The sequence below is a fragment of the Dama dama genome, chromosome 15 (assembly GCF_033118175.1).
Source record: "Dama dama isolate Ldn47 chromosome 15, ASM3311817v1, whole genome shotgun sequence".
In the NCBI taxonomy this organism is placed as follows: domain Eukaryota; kingdom Metazoa; phylum Chordata; class Mammalia; order Artiodactyla; family Cervidae; genus Dama; species Dama dama.
In genome coordinates, this window is record NC_083695.1 from 35,874,941 (window position 1) to 35,901,954 (window position 27,014).

The 27,014-nt window shown below is 44.4% G+C and overlaps 1 protein-coding gene across 4 annotated transcripts in view; it reads right to left on the reverse strand.

Annotated features, from left to right (window-relative positions):
• Nucleotides 1-27,014, reverse strand: part of KCNMA1 (potassium calcium-activated channel subfamily M alpha 1) — a 755,545-nt gene that overhangs the window by 224,163 nt on the left and 504,368 nt on the right. For all 4 annotated transcript variants that reach the window (XM_061161908.1, XM_061161907.1, XM_061161903.1 and 1 more), the window contains exons 7-9: nucleotides 22,839-22,914; nucleotides 19,453-19,623; nucleotides 17,777-17,868 (exon numbers count right to left, since the gene is read on the reverse strand). In XM_061161908.1, coding sequence (XP_061017891.1) covers nucleotides 17,777-17,868; nucleotides 19,453-19,623; nucleotides 22,839-22,914 — 339 coding nt within the window. The remainder of the gene's footprint in view (nucleotides 1-17,776; nucleotides 17,869-19,452; nucleotides 19,624-22,838; nucleotides 22,915-27,014) is intronic.

Here is a 27,014-nt window from a genome sequence, read left to right on the forward strand (position 1 = left end):
GCAAAGCAGCGGGGCCAGAAGGTGCTCAGAGACTCCTCGACAGAAAAGCATATGGCTTCTCACCTGATGCTGCACAAAATCCTATTAAAAGCCCAACCGCTTGGCCAAGTGGTTTTATGCATTTAACAATAAGTGACATTATGCTTGCGCTTAAATGCTGCATTATCAAGCCTCTTGCAGATTCATATCTCTCCCTTTCTGCCCACAAAGCGTCCTCCCGGGAGATTTACCGAATGAGTCTTGGTTTATGACATAGAGCTTATCAGGTAATGAGATAACAAATCTTGCTGAAACGATGATTTTGTGTGTAAGAAAGCGGACTTTTATCAGGGTGGCTAATGTGCGGCTTGACACGTTATGGGCTCTGCTGGCCATAAGCAGTAAAAAGGAAATTTTGCATTTTTCTGCCATAACTCCTCCGACAATGGGAGCATGTAACACTTTACAGTAAGTGAGCATCACTCAGGGCTAAATGTGGGATGGGACACCTATGGAATCTGAGATGGTGCCGCAGGCAGGCTGTGCATCCCCAGACAGCTGCTTCCTTAGGATGCCTGAGATTTCCACAAGAGACAAAGGAATTTACCTTTGGACAGGGGAGAAAAGCTAGGAAGGGATGAGGATGGAATGGTTTGCCTTTGTTTCGGGGTACTTTGGACTTGTCTCCGGAAATAGTGGCTCCCCTTGAGATAAGCCCGTCTTCCAGGACTACTGGAAGAACAGTCCTCACCCCCCTGCACCCCACCAATATCTTTGGACTCCTGAACCAATCTGACTTTGATACTGAGCTATACTGTGGCCACTTACATTTGCTATCTATGATGCTCAATCAGGAGTAAGCTCTTTAATACAAAAGTTAACCCCGAGACTGACTGCGGAGATGAAATCTGCCAGCTTCTAGTAAAGACACTGTAGCAAAAGGCTCACTCAGCCCAGGTCCCTGTGCCCCTCGTGCTGACAGTGACAGAGGCTGACTCCCTGGCTGGGCTTTGAGGCATGGGCAGGTGGTGAGCATGAAGCACAGTAATTTTGTGGGAGAAATTTAGAATGGCCAGGCCCCTTGCACTCCATAATTGCTCTGTGCACATTCCAGTAAGGCAGAGAGCTCATTGGCTGGAGGCGGCTCCTGAGAGGAGGCAGTGATGATCGCTTATGCGATGTTCCATTAGATGCCATTACAAGAGCCTGCCCTTTCGGTGTAATTTGGTGCTTGACTAAGTATGTGAGAATAATGCAGTAAACTCATTGGTGAGAGGATAATGATGCAGAACAAAGAGTAAATCAATAATATGCACGATGCAGTTAATAATATCACCATTATGGACTGTTATTGTTACGGTGCTGCACTTAGCAGTCGGGCAAGTGGAGGCCCTTGTTGGTGGGGGGGGGGGGGTGGTGTCAATGGGCTTCCTCAGAAGAGATGTTTTAATATAACCACTTGACTCTCAAGCCAGTACCTGCTAGGTTAAGGGAGGTCCCCTGGCCACTGATCCAAATTTGATGTCCCCAAATGTATATGAATAACTCCCTTCTGAAATGCACAGTATGTCAGAAAACATGATGTAAATTGAACAACTGGATTATACACATTTTTGTCGGGTCATATCTTGAAAAAAGTGATTCTTGTGGCAAACGTGCATTTATATGGACAAAAGAGGCTGCAAATGAATGTGCATTTTCTGAATAAGATTTCTGATTTTGAATTTGCCAAGTATGTTCAAAAACTGACCAAAAAAACAACATCTCCCTCCTAATCTGACATCTCCCTAAAAGACAACAGGCCTGTTTGGGGGACAATTCTAATGCTTTCTGACTACAAACTTCCATGATTGAGAATGAGGCCAGAATGAATTCAATGTATGGGCACCTCTGCAGGACAGATAGGTGAGTGGGACTCTTCCTGATAGTATGGCAGATTTGATTCCCTGCTCTGCCACCAAGGATGTGTGTGATTCTGGGCAAGCTACTTATCCATATTCGATAGATGAGGGAGCTGAGAGGTTAATACTACCCATCCAACCTCCTGTACCAGGCACTGCAAAGCTCAAAGTTCTTTACCCGCATAAGCCTGGTTATCATTCAGAGCAGGACTCAAATCAATGATCAGTCCAGGGAAATGCCAGAACATTCATCCTTCCCTATCTTGTATGCAAAGAACTGAATGAACATCTGCTAGCATTCCTTCTTCCTCTTGTGAGATCATTCATCTCTAGGACAGATGTGTGAGAAGTGGAGGGGAAGGAGGTGAGTCCATCCTCTCACCCTTGAATCAAAGACTCAGGCAGCTGATTTATTCAGCCTTAGAAAGAGTCAGGGTTCTCTTAGTTGAAAATGTGCTGGGTACATATAAAATATATTCCAATGCAATCAATATTATCCCTTAAGCCTTTAATTAGCTTTCACTTCTCTTAAGAAGCAGACAAATGTTGGCAGGAGAGGGGAGGAAAAAAAAAGGATTGACTTTTCTCATTTGGTGCTGGCCTATCCAATACCATTCTAGACAATTGAAAGTATATATATCTTTAAGCTACAGCATGATTTCTGAGGTGGAGAGCAGTCTTTATCAAAAAAGGAAGAAAAAAATCTCCCTTCAACATAATTGGTATTTTTGCTCAGGAAAAAAGCAAGATTGATTGAAAGCAGATTGCCTTTTTGCCCAAGAAGAGTTATTAGGTACATTATCATGGCAACCTTGGAGAACCCATATTGTTCCAATCTGTCCTCTATCTGAGTTGAAGATTTACGGCTTCCCCCTTTTGTGCCAATAATCATTTCCCTCCACTTTGTTTTCCATACAGTGGAAGTTATCAGGGAGCCCACATATTGAAGATGTTTGAATGCAGTTAGAACTGATGGGTGGGGTGAAGCTGCCTCTCTGACTCAGCACCTGCATTAAGAGGTCTGCTCCCCACCAGCTCACATCTGAGGGAGTGAGCGCTAGGGGCCCTGTGGAGTACAGGGGATGGACGGTGAACGGGGAAACATTCTTTTCCAGCAATATTTTCAGGACTCCTGAAATTTCCAGAGGCACTAGTTTGAAGAAGGCTGTTATTGTTGGGGAGAAAAGAAGCAAGAATGTCTCACATCTTCAGTGATTGAAAATATAATTGAAAATATTGTAAGACTGAGAGCAGGGTGTGCCCTCCTTGGAAGCATAGTGATGGTTGTTCACCGTGCACACTTTGAAGAATGCCAAACAGTTCCTCACCCAAAATTATCTCTGTCGGGTTCCTTGACACCTACAAATCTACCATGTGAGATTCATATGTTGATAGCCCTGTGTCAGCTCAGCTCAGACACTAAATAACTAAACAGTCTTGGGCAAGGTACCAATTCTGCATTTTACAACCATAAAGTCAGAGTCTCTGAGGGGTTGGAGCTATTACCTGATTCATGAGGTTATCTTGAGGATTTATTTAAATAGGTAATACATGTGAAGGGTCTACTAAAGAGTCTGGGCCATTGTAAGCATGATTAAATGGTAGGATTCATGTGATGTCTGTAAATCAGGATGTAACAGATATGGAGTGGTCTGTAGCTCCTGGAGTCTCATCTGATCCTCAAACAGCTCCACATTCTTACTCTCCACATCTTTTCAAATAACCTCTCTGAACCTCAATTTCCTTAAGTCACATGCCTGACATCCCACAGCAAGTAAAGTCACTTGCCCAGGACATGATCCGGGTCTCTGACTCTAATTCTCACAAAGACAAAGGTGAAGACGTGGAGAGAGAGCAGAGGCTTGGGTATTTCAGCTTCCACTCCTTTACAACAGACAGGGATAGGTCAATGAGAGGTTCCCTTGGACATACAGTGGAGGGGACATTGGAGGGTCCTCCCTGGGACAGGAGAGAGGCCCTCACTTAAAGCATCATTGCAACATGGTATCAATAGATACTAGCTGCATCTAGTCAGAGAGCCCAGCAAGCTCAAGATAGCAAAGGCTGAATGACAGCAGAAACTCAGAACCGAGTTGTTAATTGAAGGTACGCAATTTGGCAAGCCAAAGGGCTGCAAGGTGATGTAAAAACGACCTTTATAGCATTATATACTATATCCAGCCCAAGGATCCCACAAGAGAACAAAAAATCTAATAAAAGATTCACTGACAATAGAGAACATTCAGGAACATTGGCTGTGAAGGGCTCTAATGCTCTTCCCATCTGTGGCTCTGGATTCAAACTTCTCAAGACTACCAGCAATCTTAATGATTGATGTCATGAAGGGCCTGGCCACCTGGTTTGTGAAGATGGCTAACAAACCTAAATCAAAAACCATTTCTGATGGAATGATCTCTTTGGTTTTTAAAGTTCTGTCAAGTCCTGTGAACAACTCTTTCTTGGGATAAACTAATTTTAGCGGCTTGGATTAGAAGACCCATCTCAGATACATGAGGAAGCATCTTAAATGCCAAAATAGTAGCCGATGGCACTCTGTGGGAAGAAGTTACTCATCCAGTGTAAGAAAGCAAGCCTGGTTTGGATAAGGGCTCCAGAAAGAGGGGATGGATTGAATTAGGATGGGCAACACTAATGTGTCATGGAGCAGGCTTGGCATCAAGGGTGGAGTATGACTTAATCAGAGGAATGATGCTTGACTATTACAGGCTCTATCAGAAAAGTGCTAATTGCTTATTTCATGGGTACAATCTCATTCAATATTTCCCTCTCATTAATAAGCATCTCCACTTTCGGAATGAAATCCCACACATTATCCTCAATCTCACTACTCTCTTCTTGGAGATGGGCCAAGTATGCTGGAATGCCCCAGTGGAGTTGGAAATTCAATTTTAGAACTCAATTCCACTGGTGTCTTTCTGAATGTATCACTAAGGGGAACTGACTTATGGCAGAAGGCATAAGATGAGGACAGAGAGGGGTCTCCCAGTCAAAGGTTCCAGCGAATGAGGCATCCGGAGATCAAATGAGGTTGACTGTAGCTCAATGAGAACGAATGTCTACACCTTTTGAAAGACTCAGGTAATGTTTCTTAAAGTCAGTGGCCTTTGAAAATGAGATTGGTGACAACGATAGGCTCTTTTCCATGTCCTCCATCTATCTTAGCATCAGGACAGCCCTTGGTGAATGTTTAGTCTGGTGTCTGCATTATTTCAATGTGAAAACCAAGGTCCAGAGCTCAGTTCAAGGTGAATGCCAGAGGAAGGGCAGACCTATCCCCTTGGTTTGATGTTTGTAATACCAAAGCAGCTGGTGCACCTGAAAGGAGCCTGGGCTAGGAATCAGAAGACGGAGGGACCTATTCTGTGTGACCTGGGGCCCAGTCACTAGAAAATGAAGAGACCCAGACTGTTGGGGCTGCACCCACTCAGTGTTCCAGCTCTCTGCCCCTACCCTGTTCACACCAGCCTATCTAGTCTAGATGTCTGCCATAGCTTCCCAATTCAGTTCCCTGTTTACTAAACCCCCACTCTTAAAAAAAAAAAAAAAAAAAAAGGAAGAAAAGCTCTCAAGAGTGAGGACTGAGAATCTGACTGCATCACTTCCCACAAGGGCAGGGAGGTCTCAGATCTCTCTTCAGCTGAGCCTCGCTCTAGGAAGACAATGTAAAATGCACAGCTCTGGGCTGTTTATTTTTAAAGATACTATATCCATTTTTACTGGAACAAGTATAAAGAACTTAAAAAACCCATAGCTATCCTGTCACAATAAATCATACAGAGTAAATTGAAAATCCTATACAGCTTTCCCTGAATACATTGCGCTCACTTTGTCAAAGAGGTAGATGAAATGTGGCATATATTGATCTAGATGTCTCTGTAAAACTATAATATTTATATCAAATACATATGCTAGAATCTTTTCTGTCTCTCTGCTGAGCCTTCTAATCATGCTTGCCTCGTCCTCCCTCTCACCCCCAACACCTCCCACTCCTGGAGGCTGCATCTGATGCGAATGAATTTTAAGAAGGACTTGTCAAGGGAATTCAGCACGATTTTATCACATAGAGAGCAGGGCAGGGGTGACAAAAGACCCCACAACCCAAATCACACAGTGGTCAGTACCCAAAATTCACATGTCCCTCCTATGTTGAATTGAAACCATCATGGTCAACATGACTCTCTCTCCAAGACTGTCTCCTCTGAGAGAGAGATTCAGGAAGATTCTGAGCTTTCCACTGTGTCTCACCTGATAGTGCTTCCCCTGATTTGGGGCATGTCCTTTAGAGCAACTGTTACCCAGATTTCCCCTTAAGGCTCATAATCCCACTACCTGAAGGAAGAAGGCTAACCCTAGTCCTGCCTTCCCACTGCCTCTTATCCTGGGAGCCCATCCCAAAGGAACTGCCTCCCAGTGGGGTGGTCGTCTTCAGCAAACAGCTGCTAACTCTGGGCTGCCCTGAGACCCAGCTCAGAACCCCTAAAACTTGCTGGGCTCTCAAGAACTGTCTGTTATCAGTGGACTGGTTGGCGAAGTATTCTTGGCTTGGATACCCCATGTCATGGGAAGTGTAGAAGCCATTTTCCAGTTAGTTCACTGCAAGCCTGCAGGTCATTGGCTGATTCTGCCACCTCTGATCTATCACTCTGTCTCAAGTTTGTAAGAAAACAGTGCAAGACAAAAATGAAAACAAAACAGTTTTGAGTGTGTATGGAGCTCAGGATCCCATGGTTTTAACCACTGCCTATTAAAACAGATGAAAAAACAAAAGCAAGCCAACAACAACCAAAAAAATAAAAACAAAAACCCAAGGAGTTTCAGAGATAATTGTCTACCCAGGACCCACATCTAGCATTTTGCTAATCGCAAAGGAAGGGAATATCTTCTCCCCCCTAGTGAGGAAGAGAATAAAGTAATCATCTTATCCAGCTGTCAGTAGAGCTGTTCGGGAGGAGACAGGCTGTTTGGCTCTTTCCCTAAATGGGGGCAGAAGGCTGAGCAAATAGATTCCAGCAGTGCACCAAAGGCACCTCTGTAAAACAGAGCCCCAAGGTCAGAGGACAGACTACTGGCAGTCCCAACAGAGAACACCGGGGTGCCCTGACCGGACCAGAACTTTCTGCACAAAGAGGGCACATCTTATCCTACACAGACAGTCAGGATCTAAACCACCCAGAGGGATCTGTATCTGTACCTCCATCATCCCAAATCACAATTAGACCTCCACAATTATACCAGGCATGAAAGAAAGTGAAAGTGAAGTCGCTCAGTCGTGTCTGACTCTTTGCGACCCCATGGACTGTAGCCTACCAGGCTCTACCGTCCATGGGATTTTCCAGGCAAGAGTACTGGAGTGGGTTGTTATTTCTTCTCCAGGGGATCTTCCCAACCCAGGGGTTGAACCTGGGTCTCCTGCACTGCAGACAAACGCTTTACCATCTGAGCTACCAGGGAAGCTACCAGGCATGAGGAAGGTGAGGTTCCAGTTCTCTGGTTGTCTAGAATGGCATTCATGATAAAATTAAGCATAAACCTAAACCTTGGACTGGGGAAAGGAAGGAGGGACATAGGGGTTAGGAGGGGAGATGTAGATAAGCCTGCTTCTGCCGCTTGCCCACATAATTAAGAAGCCGCCCCTCATCTGGAGCATAGGCTCTGTCCAATCTAGAAAACAACACCTCATTTTAATTTTGGGGAACCACTCCTCCCCAGTCAAATACAGTCTTGGGACCTTCAACCCTGGTTCCTGCCCAAACTAGGACAAGCAGTGCTTTCCAATCTTAAATGAAGTGACACTAAGTTCATGGTGGGAACTGATTGATCCTTAAGGTGAAACCTTGTGAGGACTTTCTCTGAGTTTCTGCTTGCTGATCCCAGCACTGCTTCTCAGCCTCACCTCTGTCCTTTCTGGCATCTTCAGCTTTTGGCTGAATGCTATAAGATACTTTCACCTTCCAAAAGAAAAAAAAAAGCCTTTTCTGCTGAAGTCACCAAGAAACAATTTCAATTGCCTATAACCAAAGAACTTTAATTATAGATTTGTTTATCTTAACTTTAGTTTCTCACTGAATTCTCACAATAACCCAGTATGCAGGTATTAGTACTACCATTTTCATTTTATCTCTTTCCTCCTTCCTTCATGGAAGAGGACTTACACAGCTTCTTAAGCAAGCAATTCTATAATTGCCCAAATCTCATAATTAACACTGGTTCTTCCTTGTGTCTCTCTACAACACCCTCTCCCTTCTGCCTTTTATTCATCCATTACTGCAGGGTTTGGTGGCCTTTGGTCATCTTTAAGTAAGCCATTCCTCCTTTGACCTGATTATTCCAATTTTAGGTGGTTCTTTGCTCTAACAGAGAAATCCAGGCACTTGAACATCATCTTCCTCTATTCCAATCAAATCAGATCTGCCTGTTTCCACTGGATAATGCTGCTTCTGAACACAAGGCACCGACAGAAGAGAAGATCAAAGAAAAGATCAGCTACACCCTCTGGGGATGAAGACAGAACAGAGGGAGAAGGAGTCCAAGTGAAGAAGCGGTTCTTAATTCTGCCTGGTAGAGGGGAGGTATGCTAGCTTTGATGTGCAAACTGACCCCACTGCCTTCCCAAACACCCCTGCATGCCTCATGGCCCTAGAACAGAAGCTGTTGGGATATGGCCCTCCCATAACAACAATCAAGTTGACATATCCTGACACAGCCTTGGGTGTGGCCTCATTCCTCAGCCACATCCAAAGGTGTTGCCCCAGCTAGCTGTGTGTTGCTAGCCATCCACTGTAAGTAGACCCAACACCCTGAGCCTCCATCATCTGTCTGACACACACACAACTACTGGGAGAAGTCCACAGGTTCCAGAGCTTGATAAAGCATAAGACACCAGAGAGGGATGTTCGCTAGATATGGAAAGGCCCAGAACTCAACGTGGCATTAGCAGCCCCTCTACCTCCTGAATCTCTGCACCCCTTTTACAGGGTCCGTCATTAGAATGCTTTTAGGAGCATTCCCTCTAAAAGGCTTTCAGTCTTCAGGATTGCCTTATATCTTCATGATTTTACTGAACAAAATTCCTGCCGAAAGAGCATTTCACGGAGACAAGGCTCCTCTGTAATCCAGCGTCTACATAGCTTCCACTAGCTCTTGGGTGGTTCTGATTGATCAAAGTCTCAGGTAAGCTGCAGGGGAGCAAGAATCATATCTTCTATATCATCCTTTAACCCACAGCACCTAGCACAGTGCCTGGAACACAACAGGGTTCAAATAATTATTAGTTGAGCAAATATATTGGGATGGGAGCTTTCCTAAATCTGTTCTATATACTAGCTAGCATTTGCCTTTGAGGTCAGTGGCTAGGGCCATAAAACCTTTCACAAGATGGGCATATTCTATCTCTGAACATGTGTCCTTACTGAGAAAGTATGGGAGATGAGATAAGTCTGCTTCTACTGACAACTGGTACTCACATTTGAAGAAGCCCCTACGGTTTGGGGGGTTATGCAATACCAGTACCAGATGTGGAGGTGCAAACCCTGAGAGGCACAGAATCAAGTTTCCATGAATTTCATGGAAATTTTAGAAAGCTGCATAAGCTTCTGAAATTCTTTTATAATAAAAAAGAGACACTGAACTTGGCCAGTTCGAAGGTTTCCTGGTTTATTTTTAGTGTGTGATGGCAGCATGAGTGGGATGAAACCCAAAATCTACTAGGAATCACTTTGCACAACTCTGGGAAGACTGCTATCGAATGAATGACATAGCTGAAAGAGAAAACACAGTGCAACTTAGTCTCGGAGGGTTGTGTTTGTCCTTTAGATTTAGAATCTACCCAACAAGGATTCACCCAATCAAATGCGAGGTTAAGCAGGAAGGATCTTCAGGGGTTATAATTAGAAAAGTTATATTCAGAATTCTTTTTCTTTCATGGAAGAAAGAATATATGAGGGTGAAAGTCAAAGTCTGAATATGACTTTTTATTTTTTAAGGTACACAGTTCATCTCCCACCTACATTTCTATTCTTGTTTTCAGAACAATAGCTGGAACACTTTGATAAGTGTGTGGAAGGGAAGAGAGACAGCAGAAAAATTGTGTTGGGGTAGGGGGGAGACAAGCTTTCATTCCATTAGTATTATCAGGAAATAGATTTAATATGCATCCAAGTCTCTCCAAATAGAGCTCCAAGTCTGAAAAGGACTAAAGACGTGGCTTACAAGAATCCAAAGCAGATGCAAAGAAAGAAGTGCCCACATCCACACCCATAAAGACCCCTCTCGTTGGAAAGGAATACCTGGCACTTTACATTACATAATACAGCATCTAATAACACTCGTTTTCAGTATCTGCCCCTTGGTACTGAATTTCAGAAGTTGTAAAGGGGTCATTTTTCCAAAGTATTAGGGCAATCTCATTTTTTTTCTTCCCCCAAAGTTAAATGCTAATCAAAGCAGAATGCCTAATCAGTCCAACATGGCCTGTCAACTTGAATTATCTGTTTGTCTTCCTATTTACTGTATCTGTCTGTCTACAGTTCTTCATATCTCTGTGAAGATCAGTTATTGGGGCCTGTGTTTTCTTCTGACTAGAATGGCTACCAGATGATCTTTCCTGGTGATATGTTGATGATTTGCTAATTTATGACTTTTAAAATCTAGGAATCTGAAAACACTGCTGAGAGTTCAGGCTGGGGATCACGTGGGCCCCATGACGAGAGGGCTGAACAGCTTACTTGTTGAGGGATTGAAGTTTGTATAAAAAGCAAAGTGGCAGTCACATTTCAGCTAGAGTGATGTCTGTGACGCAGAAATGTCATAGAGACCATCCTTCCTAGGAACAGCACCCCATTTCACAGGCCGAGGAGGAGGGAGGGGGAATGTTGTCTGAGTTACACATGGACAGGAAGGAAAAGGACATGGGGCTCAACCCAAGACAACACCCTATGAATTAACCCCACATCCTATTTCCAAGCACTGGGGTCAGACCATCTCAGAACGAGTAGAGGAGAAAGTATTATTGTAGGAAGGCTCTGACCTCTGGGAAACAAGAAGGGAGGTTTACACAAGCTCTGAGTTTGAACTCCCCAACCACTTTGGCGGCTAAATAATGTAACGTGTTGCTCAAGATAGATGTGGCAAATTTGGAGATTTTCACGAGCCTGTACAATGCATCTGGCATGTTGCAAGTACTCAGAAAACACACATGGATGAGATGAAGATGAAGGCAGGACTCACATTAGTTCTTCTGGGGAGCAGGAAACGGACAATGGGTGGTAGATTAAATGAGTCTTTATAAAGAAATAATCCCTGTCCTGGTGCAGCAAAACATTTAAGATCCCTTAAATTCTTCTAAACGATGGTCTAGAAGCAGGTGGGCAAAATCTGACCAGTGGAGAAAATGGAATTTCATGTTGATACAAGACAGCTGGGCAGGAGGGACTAGAATGTGGTCTCAGAGAAGAACGAAGGATGTGAGGGAGATGAAGGGCTTATTTCTGATCAGAGGAAAGACACAAAACTAAATGACCTGATCATCAGGAAGTAGGGTGGCCTCCCCTGGTAAGCCAGTGGACAGCACTACTGTAGGCAAACTAGGGCCTGAAACACAAGTGAGATTTTTAAAAACCTAGTCCCTCGGAAGTAGAACTAAAGACCAACAGTTGCAGGAGGGGTTCCCATAATATTAATTTTAAAACCTAGAGTGTTAGCTCCCCTCTGCCTAGGCAGTAATGAAAGTTGTTGAGTAGGCTGTAACAGCCCTTTCTCTGAGATGTCACCTCCCTAGACCACTTTATCCCTGTAAATCATCCCTGTTTTGCTCTATAACAGAAGCTTAGATCATTCTTGCTTTTGTTGCATGTATTAAAATCTGTACTTGGCATTTCCTTCTACTCCTACCCTTGCCATCGCCTGTCACCTTCCAGAGGTGTAACCTCCATGTGACAGGTACCACGCATACCTGCCCGGCAGGCGGTCCTGCGTGAGTGGCACAGCCTGAGCAAGTGAACCAGTGGAGGTGATAGCAGGAGTGGAGAGCGAGGCAGGTAACTCACTGTGCTGTGTTCTTCGTTCTTGCAAGTTTGTTCTAAATTATTCAATGCTTTATAAAATATGAGCACTGACATTGAAGGACGTAATAAAGTAGTACTCTGCTTCATCTTTAAAGGGAAAAGCATGATAAAGTCTTGACATTGTTGTTATTCTCTAGTCATGTGGGACTCTTTGTAACCCTATGGACTATAGCCTGCCAGGCTCCTCTGACCATGGGATTCTCCAGGCAAGAATACCTGAGTGGGGTGCCATGTCCCTCCTCCAAGGGATCTTCCCAACCTAAGGATCGAACCTGTGCCTCTTATATCTCCTGCACTGGCTAGCAGGTTCTTTACCACTAGTGCCACCTAGGAAACCCCATGATAAAGTTGGCCCACCCCTATGGTATTGAGGTGGCTTCTTACAATCCTAAGGCCACACCTAGGTTGAAGGGAGACCACCCAAACTCCTTCCAGGAGGACACTGCCTCCTGAGGGTCAAGATTTTCACTCAAAGCTATGAAATAAACCTAGGGAACCCACCCAGGATTTTCCAAGATGGGCAACTGCTATTCTAGTTCTCACTGACAGTTAAGAAACCACTACCACAAGAAGTGCCCTGAGCTGTGCAGACCAGCTGGGGAAGTGAAAGGCACAGGTAGATATGTTTGCTGGGGCAAAGAATGCTCTTCTTCAGATGATAAGCAGGCAGGCTGTGCCCAGGAGAGAGCCCAAATCTAGCAGATCATGACAGTCCCACCACAGCTGGTCCCCTAGGAAATGACTCCCCAGGAAGGATGGAACCAGGAAGTGGAGGAACAGGTAGAAACCTACAAATCTCATTTTGGCCAATGATCTGTCTGTTCATGCTTAAGAGCCCCTTGTTGTTAGACACGTTCAAGAGGTAAACACTTTTCCAATCTAACCAAATGAGAAAAACTAGGAAGAAATGTTTCTGTCCCTTCTCCACCTTTTTGTCCTTGACCCTAGGGCCAGGCTCCTTAGAGGCACTAGGTGAGTAGAAGGGGGAGAAGGGTCCAAAGTGATGCTCAGGCCTTTACCTTCCTCATCATCTTCTATGCAATGTTCTGGCCCCACTGCAGGTAGAGGTGGGAGAAAAGTTACAGTGATAGGATCATTGAGTTTAGAGCAGAAAAGAGTCTCAAGAGATGATCTAGACAAGCAGCATGGCCCAGTGGAGCAGACTGACCCTTTACTAGGGTTATGATGTCAGGCAAGTCACTGCAAATGGAGTTGACGGTGATACCTTCCTTACACAGTTGCCATGGGGATGCAGAAGGATGGAAGCATCTGTAGATAATATCATTGCCACAGAAGCCAGTCACAAGACTTGGGTTCTATTGATTCATGCTCTCATTTCCAGAAGGATGTAGCACTCCTCCACCTATATAAGGAGGTCTAAGAGAATCCATTGTACATTTATGTTTCACAGACAGATTTCATGAATAGGAGTTAGAGCCAGGTTCATCTGTGACACCTATTCCCCAGCTAGAAGGGAACACAGACTCCTCATCTAGCCAAGGAGCTTCTTCCCAGTTCTTACATTCAGTTCTTGGCCCCCTTTCCAAATTCCTTGTCCTCAACTGTCCATCCTTCTCTCTGTGTCCTCCGAGCATTTAGCTACCAGGAATCAGTAGAACAATCCAAACCGATCTATCCTCCCATCTCCCAACCACTTGGCCTAGGGCTGCTTCAGTTTCAGGCCCCAGGAGCCCCATCATGGGAAGTCCAGTGTCTGGATGGCTCCCCAGTCCGGCTGTCTCTGACAAGGGGGTTACCGCAGATGGATTCTTCTCTCTGGCCGATTATTTTCCATGGCCCTTGGCCATGTGACCTCAGACCATGATCTTGTCAGTTCTCATAAACTAACCAGGAGTGGGTTGAGTCACAAGCAGAGAGGAAACCCCTGGGGAAAACAGCAGGAGCTGTGGGAGGAAGAAGAGCAAGCTGGGATCCCAAAGGCCATGGGAGCCTCACCCCTCCACTCTACCACCTCTGAGAGGCTTTGAGCTTACAGGAAGCGAAAGAAGTGGAGACAGTGGCCTCGGGAGGCAGGCTGGACTACAGGAGGGCTACCCTTCTGAATAAGATCTAAAGTCTCAGCCCAAAGAGCCAAATTGTTCCCAAGACCTCAACTCGAGAGACTGCCTGACAAGATATTGGTTAGACCTTTGGTTATTGACCAAGTCACTATTTTACGGACTACATCATAATGGAAAAACTAGAGAATGACTCTCTTTCTCTCTCATGCACACACACACCCCTATATCTACTGTTGGCTCTGGATGTCCTGTAGGAGGTCAGGCCAGGGATGTTGATAAGAATGTAGGCGTGAGCCACTGTGAGCCCTGGATGCTGTGTTGCTGGTGAGGATGTTCTGGGGACACTACATGAACTGTTTCTATTATGCCAACATAGATTAGAACTGAAAATTAGGTGCCGCTGAAATTTTCATATTCTCCGAAATCCTGAAATTGGGTGTTGTGTGAACAAAACCCCATGGTTCTCTACCTAAATTTTTTTTTTTACTTTAAATGAATTTCCAATTCATGTGTCTCCATGGCTTTGGGTCACGCGTTACCTTGAGTTCTCTGACAAGTTAATGCATTGTTAGAGAAGTTATATTCTGAGCAAAATGTGCACATGTAAACAAATCCCTTAACTATGTATATGTTTAAGTTACTTTCTGGGCATCCATCTGATGAAATCTCAGGGAGAACGAATACATGGATATGTGTCCATGGGTATAGCACATATATTTATGCATATAGAAAAACACAGGGCAAAGCATGCTATTTTAAGTATGAATTCTATCTTTCAACAAAGTTTAGCTGCTTTTCTTTTGCAAATGCATTTAATTTTATCTGGAAACTTTTTGACATTAGAAATAGAACAACTGTAGTTTCTCATTATGTTTGCTGCCAGAATCCATGCTTGGTTGCTCAACTAAAGACCTTATATTGCTAATTACTACCACATGCCCATATCCCAAGCGAAAGAAAACTTATTGATTCTGACAGCCCATTCTCTCAACACTGAATTCCAAATGAAAACTCAAATTTTGGCCAAACATAACATTTCATCAATCTTGTTCTACTGACTAGAAAAACAACATCAAACAAAGGGTGCTAATGGCCCTTTATTACCGTTCCTTTCCCAAGCTTATATTTTCTGATGAAAGATCTAAGTGACCAAAGGGCTTCTTTAAACTACTTAGTAATTAGCTTTTGAACCAGGAAACAATGCGTAAAGTAAAGCGAACAGTCCAAGTGCTGATGACAGAACCTATTTTCTGTCCGCAGGGTCGGGGGACCTCAGAGACCCAGAGTGAACATTAAAGGCAAAGTATGCATTTTCATAAAGGAAGAAGAGAAAAGAGAAAAAACCAGGGTAAAAGTAGTGATAAAAGATGATGGAGATGGAGCCAGAACAAAAGCTGCAGGAAGTCTGTGATCTGAAGCCTTCGACATGGGGGTTTGCACAGAGGGGCCAAGGCCAAGGGACAACCGGGTGGGACTGGAGTGTGTGAGCGACTGTGGGTCTCAGGGCCTCATCTGGGTCACCCGTCAACAAAAGCCCCCCGCCAGCAGGCCCACCCACATGGGACTATGGCAGCTATTTTGGAGGGAAGAAAAAAAATGTACCTGGAGTGAGAGTCGGGAAATATTTTCAACACAGACATCAGGGCAATTGACTTTATTGACATCGTCAGGGGCGGTGAGGGAGAGGGGAAGGCTGGCTGAGACAGTGGCCTGGGGAGGCCATAAAGGCAGCCCGTGTGCCCCGAGTGCCTTCTGCTTTATGGCGACCTGTCCGCACCTTCAAGGCAAAACGAATCAAGAGGCTGTTTTCCTCTTGGCATGGAATAAATGACCAGTGGAAATCTCTGGACTTATTTGGCCTTTTGGATCTAACCAATGGCCCAGAAATCAGAACAGCTTGGTTCTAATCTCATCCAGGGCTGTTACGATAATAGGAGGAGGAGGGCTCCATCAGAGGGGAGGTGGGGGAACGGCTGCCTCCCTGGAAAAGACGCCAACTGGCCTCCTCTGTCCTCCATGCCTTTGAAAGGAAACGGGTGTCCTGTGGGTAGTTCAAGAAAATGAGTCCTTTTCCCCACCTCCTCATTTTCTAAACAGAGGACTGGACACCTGAGCTCAGGATGCAACGGCATCACTGATGGGAGAAGAGGTGGGCTCCTTCCAATGTGACCGTCAGGCAAGGAGGAGGCGGTGGATGGAAACACAATGCTACTCCTTTTATTTTTCTCTTAAAGAGCAAATAGGCTATTCAAGAGTTCATTTGAAAATGCATAATCATGGCTGATTGTGTTGTTGTATAGCAGAAACCAACACAACACTGTGAAAATGAACAAATATGTATTTAAATTTAATCAAAAGCTGTGGCTCAGATGGTAAAGAATCTGCCTGAAATGCAAGAAACCCGGGTTTGATGCCTGGGTCGGGAAGACACCCTGGAGAAGGGAATGGCAACCCACTCCAGTATTCTTGTCTAGAGGATTCTATGGACAGAGGAGCCTGGTGGGCTTCAGTCCATGGAGTAGCTAAGAGTCAGACATGACTGAGTGAAAATTTTAAAATGTATGGAATAAGAACAAAACAAAAAAACCCTAACTCCATAATAGGAACTTCCATGACTGGGGAAGGGGCAAAGTGATAAAAAGTATTCTGTATCTTGGTCTAGGAGGTAGTTACTGGGTGTGTACATAGGTATAAAATCTTTGAGCTATACATAAAGATGTGTATATCTTACTCAATGGAAGTTAAAATGAAAACCAAAACTCAAAAGCAAACAAAATCCAATGCTCAAAATAAGCTTTGAAAGAAAAACAGTACAGAATGGTTGCTTCCACCCTGCCTTCCTCCAACCTTCTCCTTCGAGACAGAGCAGTCAAGGCCTTACATCTACTTAGGAGTAAAACTTCCAGCTGACAACACACCCACACACTGACACTGATATTGACAAAATGATGTGAGCACAAATCGAAACAGTCCCCAAGAAGAAAGCATTCATGTATGGAAAGCCAAACAAAAGATGCATCAGGAAGCCTGTGCAGTGTCCTGATATACTATAAACGTATTTCTTGTCCAGAAGGAATTTCAACTGAGTAATGAGTCCCTTTGAGGATAAGCTTGGTACCTCCTGGCTAAAGAGACCTGGTCTCCTGGGGACCAGAGTGCCAATGTCGCCTTGATCTTGCCCTCCTTGGGACTCCCCTGCTGGAGTATGAACCCATGGTTTGGCTGCACAAAAACCCCATAAGATGACACCTCTTTAGTCTTAGGGACCAGAATGTAATCAATCACCTAATTAATACAAAGAATGAATAAATTGGGCTTAGACATTAGGGATCAGAATAGAAAATATGAGTTCAGTAACACATGGACGCCTTCCAGGATAAATATATTATGTCTCTTGGAAAGATGGGTGGGGAAGACAGTTGTGAATGGGAACAGGTCTCCGTAGTTGGTCCTTGTGATAACTTGGAGGGGTCATTCTGACATCACGCCCCATACAGAATGTGGCCCTTCAGGTGGGGTGTAAGGGGGGCAGGATTCAGGTGTCACCGCCATAGGGGCTCTGAAAGTCACTCAACCACATCTCTTCTTATGCAACTGACTTACTTTCTGCCTCCATGTTTGTTAAAAGTCCCGCCGAATTTATTCCGATTCAGGATGAGAGCAGCAATTTCGGGCACGTAGCGGGCAAACATTGCCTACATGCGTGAAACAAAGAAACAAAAGCCAAAACAAAAATGGCATGCAGAGAGGATTCTACCGCAGCGGAGGCAGCAACGCCTCTTGGCATACTTACTTTCTTCCACTAACCGCACTATAGGAGCCCCCGTATTTCTTGCGGTTTCCTATTAACTCTATGATTTCAGGGACGTAGCTGGCAAACATGGCCTGAGGAGAAGATAGGAGACAGAAGAGAGACTAAAAAGACAGGCCAAAGAAAGGGGGTGACCTTTTCAGAAGGGGGAGGGGGGAAATACTAAGATCTGAAAACACAAAAGGACTAGAACTGCAAAGGTACGTATTCATGGGCTGGATTGTATTTAAGAAAAAAAAAAAAAGAGCAAGCTTCTGAAGTTACATAGGACAAAAAACAAACATTAACCAACCTAGACAACTAAAAAAAAACCAAAAAAATCAGTTAAGAAAAATGTAAAGGAGACAGGAATAAATAAATTGATATCTAGCTCTACTTCCTGAAGAGAAATAAGGGGAGGCATGCTAGAGAATCACACACACACACACACACACCTCACTCATTCATAAACACACAATTTTAAGAGAAAACCTTTCTTTCTAATTAAAATTCACATGATAATCCCTGCCTTTATGAGTGATAAGACAATAAACACCAAGAGAAGATTTAAAAATATATAAACTTATCCATTAAAAAAAAAAATCACTAAAAAGCACATAAGGTAAATTTAGGAAATCACATGGGAGGAAAGAATAGCGAGGAGAAACACAAATCTGCCATGTTTTGTCCAACAAACATTGTGCTTGTGGCTGGATAATGCAGTCGTGTGAGCTGCAGGGACCTCACGGGTACTGCAGGAATGCTGTGAGCATGTATACACCATACATACATTTATATACATTTCTCAAATGTATATGCCATATGCATACAAAACAGAGTGTGTATGCATGAGATAAATGCATGTGCGGTGTACATATGTGAAAGCTGTGTGTGAGTTTAGGTTTACCTCACACACAGCAAAAATCTAAACATCGAATGGGCTACTCTGAAAGACAAAAGGCAGTCACTGCCAATGAGTGGCCAGAAATCCCCCTTGAAAAGTATGTGGTAACCCACTGAGATGATCTGTGTAGACCAGAAAAGCAAACAGTGCAACTTTCTGACTTACAGAGTGAGGGCGGAAACGCCCACCCGTGTTGCTGTGTAAGGGAGTTGTGGTCTGTTTACAAAACCACACTCAGCTCACGTGGTGATGTCCATCTGGGGAGGAGTGCACTCTCTGTCCTCTGGGGTGGGGACCCTCCTCTTTAGGGCAAGAGCCCAGCCACAGTGTTTGTTGGAAGTTTGGGGAGGACCAGGATGGGGGTGGGGAGCTCTTGAAACCGCAAATTGTCTACAGAGTATCAACATTATCTACCCGGTCAGGTGATAACACTGTCCTTGCAGAATATCAGAGGCTGAATTACATTATGAAGGCACAGACCCTCTCACCTGATAAGTGAGCATCCCTTTCTTAAGACAATTAGGTTTGCTACGGGCTAAATGGCCATCCCTCACAAGGACACTGTGCCTGGGTCTCCGGGAAACAAACTCAATACACAAAAGAAATAGGCAGAAAAGGCACCCTGGCATTTGGGATTGCCTTAACTGGACTGTAACACTAAGGCAGTCACTTGCTTCTAATGCAGAAACACAGGGTCCAATACACAGCCTTCAGAAAATGGATAATAGAAAATATCAATGATCACAAAATCAACGTTGTAAGAAAGCATTTTTACCAGTCCCCCGAGGATGAAGAAGACCATGAAGAGACGCCCGAGAGTGGTTTTTGCATAAACATCCCCGTAACCAACAGTGGACATGGTCACCATGAGCAGATAGACACATTCCCAGTAGGTAAGAGCCTGGTTGTTTTGGAAATTTTCCCATGGGTCCCCTGAATTCTCCACCTAAATCAAGGAGACAGGGGAAGAGAAGGGAAAAACATTATAGGTGTAATAAACCAGAAACACCAAAGCTCCAGCATCTAGGCTATTTTTGGATGTTCTGCACCTTCAACCGCAGGAGTTTGCTGCCCCAAGTGGAGCTCTGTAAGTTGGGCTCACAGCCTCTGAGCAGGTAGTGGAAGAAGTAAAGTGAAAGCCACACCCACATACCCACCAGGCTGATGGGGGCAGAGAAGAGAAGGAACTGAGGTATGTATCCAGAGTCCATTTTCTTCTCACTGTTAAAGATCTGAGGTCAGCAGAATTTTACGGCACTGCCTCTGGCCATGTGTTACAGCATTCTTTTCCAGGAAAGAGCCAGAGAGCCCTGCCCTGGTCTAGAGTTTGTTCAGTCCCAAAGAAATCCTGGACCCTCCCACAGAGAGCCTCCTCCTTTCATCCTTTTGACCAAGGAGATGCCTGGGGGACCCTGCTCGTTCAGATTACGCACCCAAACCCTGAACAGCATCTCTCAGAGTCTGACTAGGCTCTCCCTGCTTTGCAGAAGATCAGGGACTGCTCTGCCCTGCAAACTGCAGTAGCCTCCCTCGGGAGCACAAAATGTGAGCTCAGGAGAGCTATTCTGAACTGTACACTCTGTAGACAAAGGACCAGCAAACTTAGTCTGTGCAGGGCCAGATGGTCAATATTTTCGGCTTTGCGGCCCATAGGGTTTCTGCTTTCTGTGGGGACAACTCATCTCTGCAGGTATAGCAGGAAATCTCTCAGAGGCAATAGGTGTGGAAAGCTTCTGCTCCTGATTTCTTTTTGTTCAGTTGCTCAGTCGTGTCTGACTCTTTGCGACCCCATGGACTGCAGCACGCCAGGTTTCCCTATCCTTCAACATGTCCCGGAGCTTGCTCAAACTCATGTCCATGGACATGAGTTTGGTGGTGATGAGTTTGGATCGGTGATGCCATCCAGCCATCTCATCCTCTGTTGTCCCCTTCTCCTTCTGCCTTCAATCCTTCCCAGCATCTGGGTCCTTTCTAATGAACCAGCTCTTTGCATCAGGTGGCCAAAGTACTGGAGCTTCAGCATCAGTCCTTCCAATGAGTATTCAGGACTGATTTCCTTTAGGATTGACTGGTTTGATCTCCAAGGGACTCTCAAGAGTCTTCTCAAACAGCATGACTCAAAAGCATCAATTCTTTGGCATTCAGCCTTCTTTACGGTCCAACTTTCACATCCATACATGACTACTGGAAAAACCATAGGTTTGACTGTATGGACCTTTGTCGGCAAAGTAATGTCTTTGCTTTTTAATATGCTGTCTCAGTTGGTCGCAGTTTTTCTTCCAAGGAGCAAGCATCTTTTAATTTCATGGCTGCAGTCACCATCTGCAGTGATTTTGGAGCCCAAGAAAATAAAGTCTGTCACTGTTTCCATCGTTTCCCCATCTATTTGCATGAAGTGATGGGACCGGATGCCATGATCTTCGCTTTTTGAATGTTGAATTTTAAGCCAGCTTTTTCACTCTCCTCTTTCACCTTCACTTGCAGTCGCCCATCTCTGCCTTAGACTCACAAAACACTTCCTGTCCTCCCATCACCTATGATCTGCCAACAAATGTGAGGCAGGTAGGAGAGATATTGTAGAGGAGAGGGGCCCAGCCCTACCATACACCCCAAGGCCAATGCCTGTGACCTGCCAGAATGGTCCCTGTGGATGGCCGGCCCCAAGCCTCCCTCCAGATCGCCAGACTGCCTCCGCAGAAAGTGTCCAAGACCTGGCCTCTTTCACACATCAGTGCTTGTCCTCAATGTGCCCTTTCTCGTGGAGGTTTCCTGGTGAAGAAGAATGTACTGGGTTGGCCCAAAAGTTCATTCGGGTCTTTCCATAAAATGTTATGAAATGAACTTTTTGTCTAATCCAGTACTTCACACAATAGTAAGGTGAGGTCACTGCTGATTGAAAACAACCAACTAACCCTCCATATCTGTGCTTTTTGACACTTGGCAGAGTTAGAGTGATTATCTAAGGGTGATTTCATCCAAGAATCTCATCAGTATAAAAGGGTGGGGAACCATCAGATCCAGTAACTGAGTGATAGCGCAGAAGTTTTCCTTTGAAAGCCAATCACAAAAATCCCAATGGTAGATAGGCAACAATGCTTCCTTCCATCCCTTAAGCAGACTGAAGCTCAGCAAGGGAAGGACAACTTTACTCAAAACTTCTGTTAGATGATGCTCCTTCCAGGTGTAACAGTTTGTGTTTGTATGAAGTACACATCTCAAAATAGCTATACTCTCTAAAAGTATAGAGAAAATAAGCTATACTCCCAGGCAGAAATCTGCCCTTGGAATGTGAGTACAGCTTGACTTCACAATATAAGGCTTTCGGTGAGTTGTTAATTTAAAAGAACTAACATTTTTGAGATGCAAAATAACTTGACAGGTAATCAAGCAAAAGAATCAAAGAGGCCTTTTTGTAAGGGGGAGTGAGTGAAAGTCACTCATTCATGTCCAACTCTTTGTGACCCCATGGACTTCCCAACCCAGGGATCGAACCCTGGTCTCTCACATTGCAGGCGGATTCTTTACCAGCTGAACCACCAAGGAAGCCCTTGTAAGTGGAAAGTGAAGAGAAATTGAGGAATCTATTATTTGTTACTTATTAAGAGATGTGTGGTTCAGCTGGTAAAGAATCCACCTGCAATGCGAGAGACCAGGGTTCGATCCCTGGGTTGGGAAGATCCCCTGGAGAAGGGAACAGCTACCCACTCCAGTATTCTGGGCTGAAGAATTCCACGGACTGTATGGCTCATGGGGTCGCAAAGAGTCGGACACAACTAAGGAACTTCACTTCACTTCAAGAGATGGGGATCAGACTTCCTATCTGGTCGCCAACCTTTTCCAGTGATTGCTTAGGAAGCACTGCCATCTTGTGGTTTACTGAGGTTATTGCAGACAGAATGAAAAAAAAAAAAAAAATCTACAAAAGCCCCTGCCCCAGCCATACAGGTGAGCTGAAAAACACAGGATTAGAGTGTGAACATGACTCACCATTTGGAACCAGTTTGGGGTAAAAGGGTTGGAAACCTAGACAACTTGTGCGGTTGTTTTTCCTTTTTCTGCATTCTCCAGCTGGGCTGAAGTTTGTCTCCCAGGTAATAAAATGACTCTGAGAGGGTCTTCTTCCAGAAAAGCCAAAACTGAAGCATCCTCAAGGATACTTACCAAATGGATGAACCCGGCTGCTGTGAGCCACGTGCTGATAAAAATGGAGAGCAGATTCACCAGCTTGATGGAATTACTGTGCGAAAGAGACAAAAAAGCAAGATGCCCAAGTTACAGAAGACCCTGTTGGGAGTGGGTTCCAGAGCAACAGCGCCCCTTTAGGGAGGAGGCAGCCCACCCCCAAGCCCCCAGAGTCCCTCCGTCACAAGGGAAGGATCTGAAAGGCAGCAAATGTAGTTCAGGCTGGAGCCTGTAGGAAGATGACATCTGAGTTGCTGAAAGTGGTCCCTAAATTAACTCCTCTGGTTGTTTAAAAAATTTTTTATTACTTTTTACTTTGAACATTTTTATATCTACAGAAATAGTGAAAGACAGGTACAATAAACACTGGGATGCCCTTCACCTAACATTTTGCCACATTGGCTTTATCTGTATATTTTCCCTCTCTCTCTCTTTTTTTTCTGGATGAAACCATTTACAAGCAAGTTGTAGACATCACAACACCTTACAAACTCTTCAGCACTCAACACCTAAGAAGGACACAATGTAAAACAATCATAGTACAATTGTCCTGCCTAAGGAAATTAACACAGATTCAGTAATGTCATCTAATATTCACTCCCAAGCTAGATTTCTGCAGTTGCTCTGAAATTAGGCTTACTTATGCTCTCATGTTTTCACCCTGACTAAAGAAGTAATAGAGATAATAATGTGCTGCATTTGATTATTATGTGGCTTTAATCTAGGAGTCAGGAAACTTCTAATAAAGGGACAGATAGTAAATATCCAGGCTTTGCTGGGACATAAAGTCTCTGTTGCAACTACACACAGGAGACTTGTAAAGGAATTAGTTGTGGCTGTGTTCCAATAAAACTTTATTTACAAAGACAGGCAGTGGGCTGATTGGCCCACAGGCTGTGTATTTGCCATTCTCTGCTTTATTCTCCTTTAATCTGTATATAACACACCCCGCCTCCCTCCCTCCCAACACACACACACACACACACATATATACACACACCCTTTTTATTCTGTTTTTCTGTGATTATTTTATTTTCTATGCACCCAGGCCTGCTGTTATCCAGAAAGTCCCATATTCTGGATTTGTCTGACTGTTGCCCCCTGACTAGATCCTGTTTCAATACATCTGTTGAGAATAACTGCCTGGGATGGCATCACATCAGGAAATTTCAACTGTTACACCAGGTTCAGTCACTTGGTATCGTGGGCGCCACTGAAAGTCACCAGGTTCCCTTTGTAATCAATATGCCAGCTGGGGAGTGGGACTTTGGGGCCATAGGAACATCCTATTCCCCAGCAATCTTACCCCTAAAAATTTCGCCATCCACTGGTGTTCTTTAAGAAGATCAATTGGAACTCACTAGATATTTAGCTCCCTGAGAGTAGGGGCCATGTCAGCCAGAAGCCTGGGAGTGGTGCATCCCTGGCGCACAGTAGGGCCTCTAAGAATTTGCACAGAGTGAGCTGGTCTCCTCTCTGCATTCTTCCTATCTGCCTTCACCCCGTTTACTTCCACTGGGTGTACAGCCCCTCAACCACTGTTGTCAGGAGGTCGTTCCCCTGTCCACAGGCTCTCAGGGACTAAAATACTATGTCTACACTGCCTCCTTCCACACCCGCTCAAGTTTCAGATTCTCCTACCACTATTCTTTCTACATAAACTCTTGCAACTTCTATCAAAGCCAAAAACATCTGCCAAGTCTTTGTTTATGCTGACTCAGCTTGAAAGCCATCCCCACCTACTGAAGATTTCCCTTTCTCCAAAGCTTGGTATAGCCCGTACCTCCTCCTTAAAGTAACTCCACCCACCGGCAATACAAAGTGACCTGTGGCTTTTTTATCTCCAGCTAATCTTTGGACACCAATCCCACTCTCTTAAGCCATCATTTTTACATTTCTAGTTGACTCTCTTGTGTTCCCAACTGCATCATGCAGAAAAGAACCCTATTTTCTATCTTTTTCAGTCTTCCCAGAGGGGTGTAACACTGCCCACAGGCTGGTTCAGCCCATCGGACTTAATAGATTGATCTCTGACCCCTTCCACCTCTTTCTCAAGGGAAAGCGAATGAGTGAAATTCTGAGAGTTTAAGATCACCCTGGTAACAATGGTGAGCCCAGTTCTCCCGTAGGATTTACCATGTGCACTGCCATTTTAAGTACTTCATGTGTATTAATTCATCTAATCTTCATAAAGACTCTATGAGTTGGTCCCAAGGTTTAGAAACTGACCCAAGTTCACACAAGTAGGCAGCAGAGTTGGGATTTGAACCCAGGCAGTGTGGCCCCAAAGACCGCCCTTTCGTCCACTACCCTGTACAAGAACCACAGACTGGGGTCCACCAGAAAGTCCTCCGTGTTGTGAAAGCAAAGCTGTGACTCCCCCACACTCTTGCATAGGATATAAAAAGGGTCAGAGGGCACTGCTCCAGAGAGAAGAGAGGTTACCACCATATCCATTGCCCAACCAGTTTCCCAAGGGGAGGCCAGAATAAAGGAAAAGCCTCCTCTGAGGTCCATCAACACTGGAGAGTGGGAGACTCACGAGGAACAGGTAGTCAGGAGCAAAGAAAGAGATCTCAGGGATGCCTGTGCTGCTCAACTTCTCAGAAGATAAGTAAGTGCCGAGGTGACTCATTCACATAGTTCTGGATGCTGGAACAAAGCAGCGTCCCAACAATAACCATGCAGAGCCCTCTTGAGATACTAAAACTATGGGAGTCTCCGGGCCTCATGGTGCTTTGGAAAATGACCTAGTATGGTGATTATTAATCTCTTAGTGATTGTCACAGTGATACTAATAGCGCTTAAGGGAGCTCTCTGTTGTGGAGAACATTTAATCATTGTTGCTGAAAGAGTCTCTATTAAGCACTGAAATCTGATTATTTTTATGGCATCTGCATTATTTCAGATCCCCAGTATTAGGATTTGCTTTTCAAATTAAACTCTATGACCAGGCAATCATCTAAAAGCTCTATGCAAGAGATACAAGATTAACTCTTGGTGCACTCTCTCCATATTCTAACATTTGAACCTCACCAGGCTGCAAAGAGCTCCCTGGAAGGAGGAAAAGAGTTGCAGGGAAGGTCTGTGGGCTCTGCGTGGACACTGGAGATAAAGACTTGAGGGCCAAGTCCAGAAGTCTGGACTGAATCCTAAGGTCCTAGTGATGAGAGTGATTGGAACAATTCAAATTCTAGCATTCTCGTGATAAGGGATAAAAAGTGTGATCTTTGCATGATAGCCTAACTTCACTTTCGTGTTTTCTATTATTGTTTCTGGAACCCTGGCCCATGAGTTCTCACTAGCCACGAAAGGATACAATGAATCATCCATGGGCAGACACAGAGACAGTCCTGTTTTTACAGATCAGAGACCTTTCTCAGGACTCTGTAGATACTGGGGGAGAAAGAGAAAGAGATAGAGATGGTGTGTGTGTCTCTGTAGATACTGGAAGAATGAATGCCCATCTCTTTCCAAGATTATCTCTAAAGACACAGAACCATGGGCTTATCTTTGCTCAGTGAATTTACCAGGACATGTTTTGGTTGACACTGAAAACGTCATCCTCCTTCTAGAAAGAAATACAAATTGGTCCCAGTTCTGGTTGATTAGTATCTTTCTCTTTGCTTCTGGCTGAGAATACAGATAGGTACCAATATCCTTATTTTGTTTCATTGTTACCTTTGCCAGACAGATGTGCAGCCCCCTCAAAGTCATCTGCACTGTATCCCGTGGGGATGAAGGGCCTGAGCTATTAAGACACAGGGTGAAGCCAATTTAAGTTCTGTCAATTCAACGCCTTAAATATCATTCAATCTCTCTCCCTTTTCTAAGGCCAGTCCCTAGTACCAATGCTTGGACAACTGCCCCCCTGACATCTAAACATCGATGGCCAAGATGTTTCAAACCCACTTTCCATACAATTTCCATGTGGAATTCATGACATCTGAGAGCCTTCATGATGTGGCCTCTGCCTGCAAGTCTCTGTATTGAATACTCTTTTAAAGGACTTTAAACTTGGAGCCATTTCTGAGGTCATTTAGATAGTACAGTGGTTTCAGTTTCCAAAATGTAAAAAAAAAAAACAAAAAGTGTGTTGTTTAGGTAAATGAAGGTAAATATTATACATAGCATAGAATGCTACGTGGGAAATAA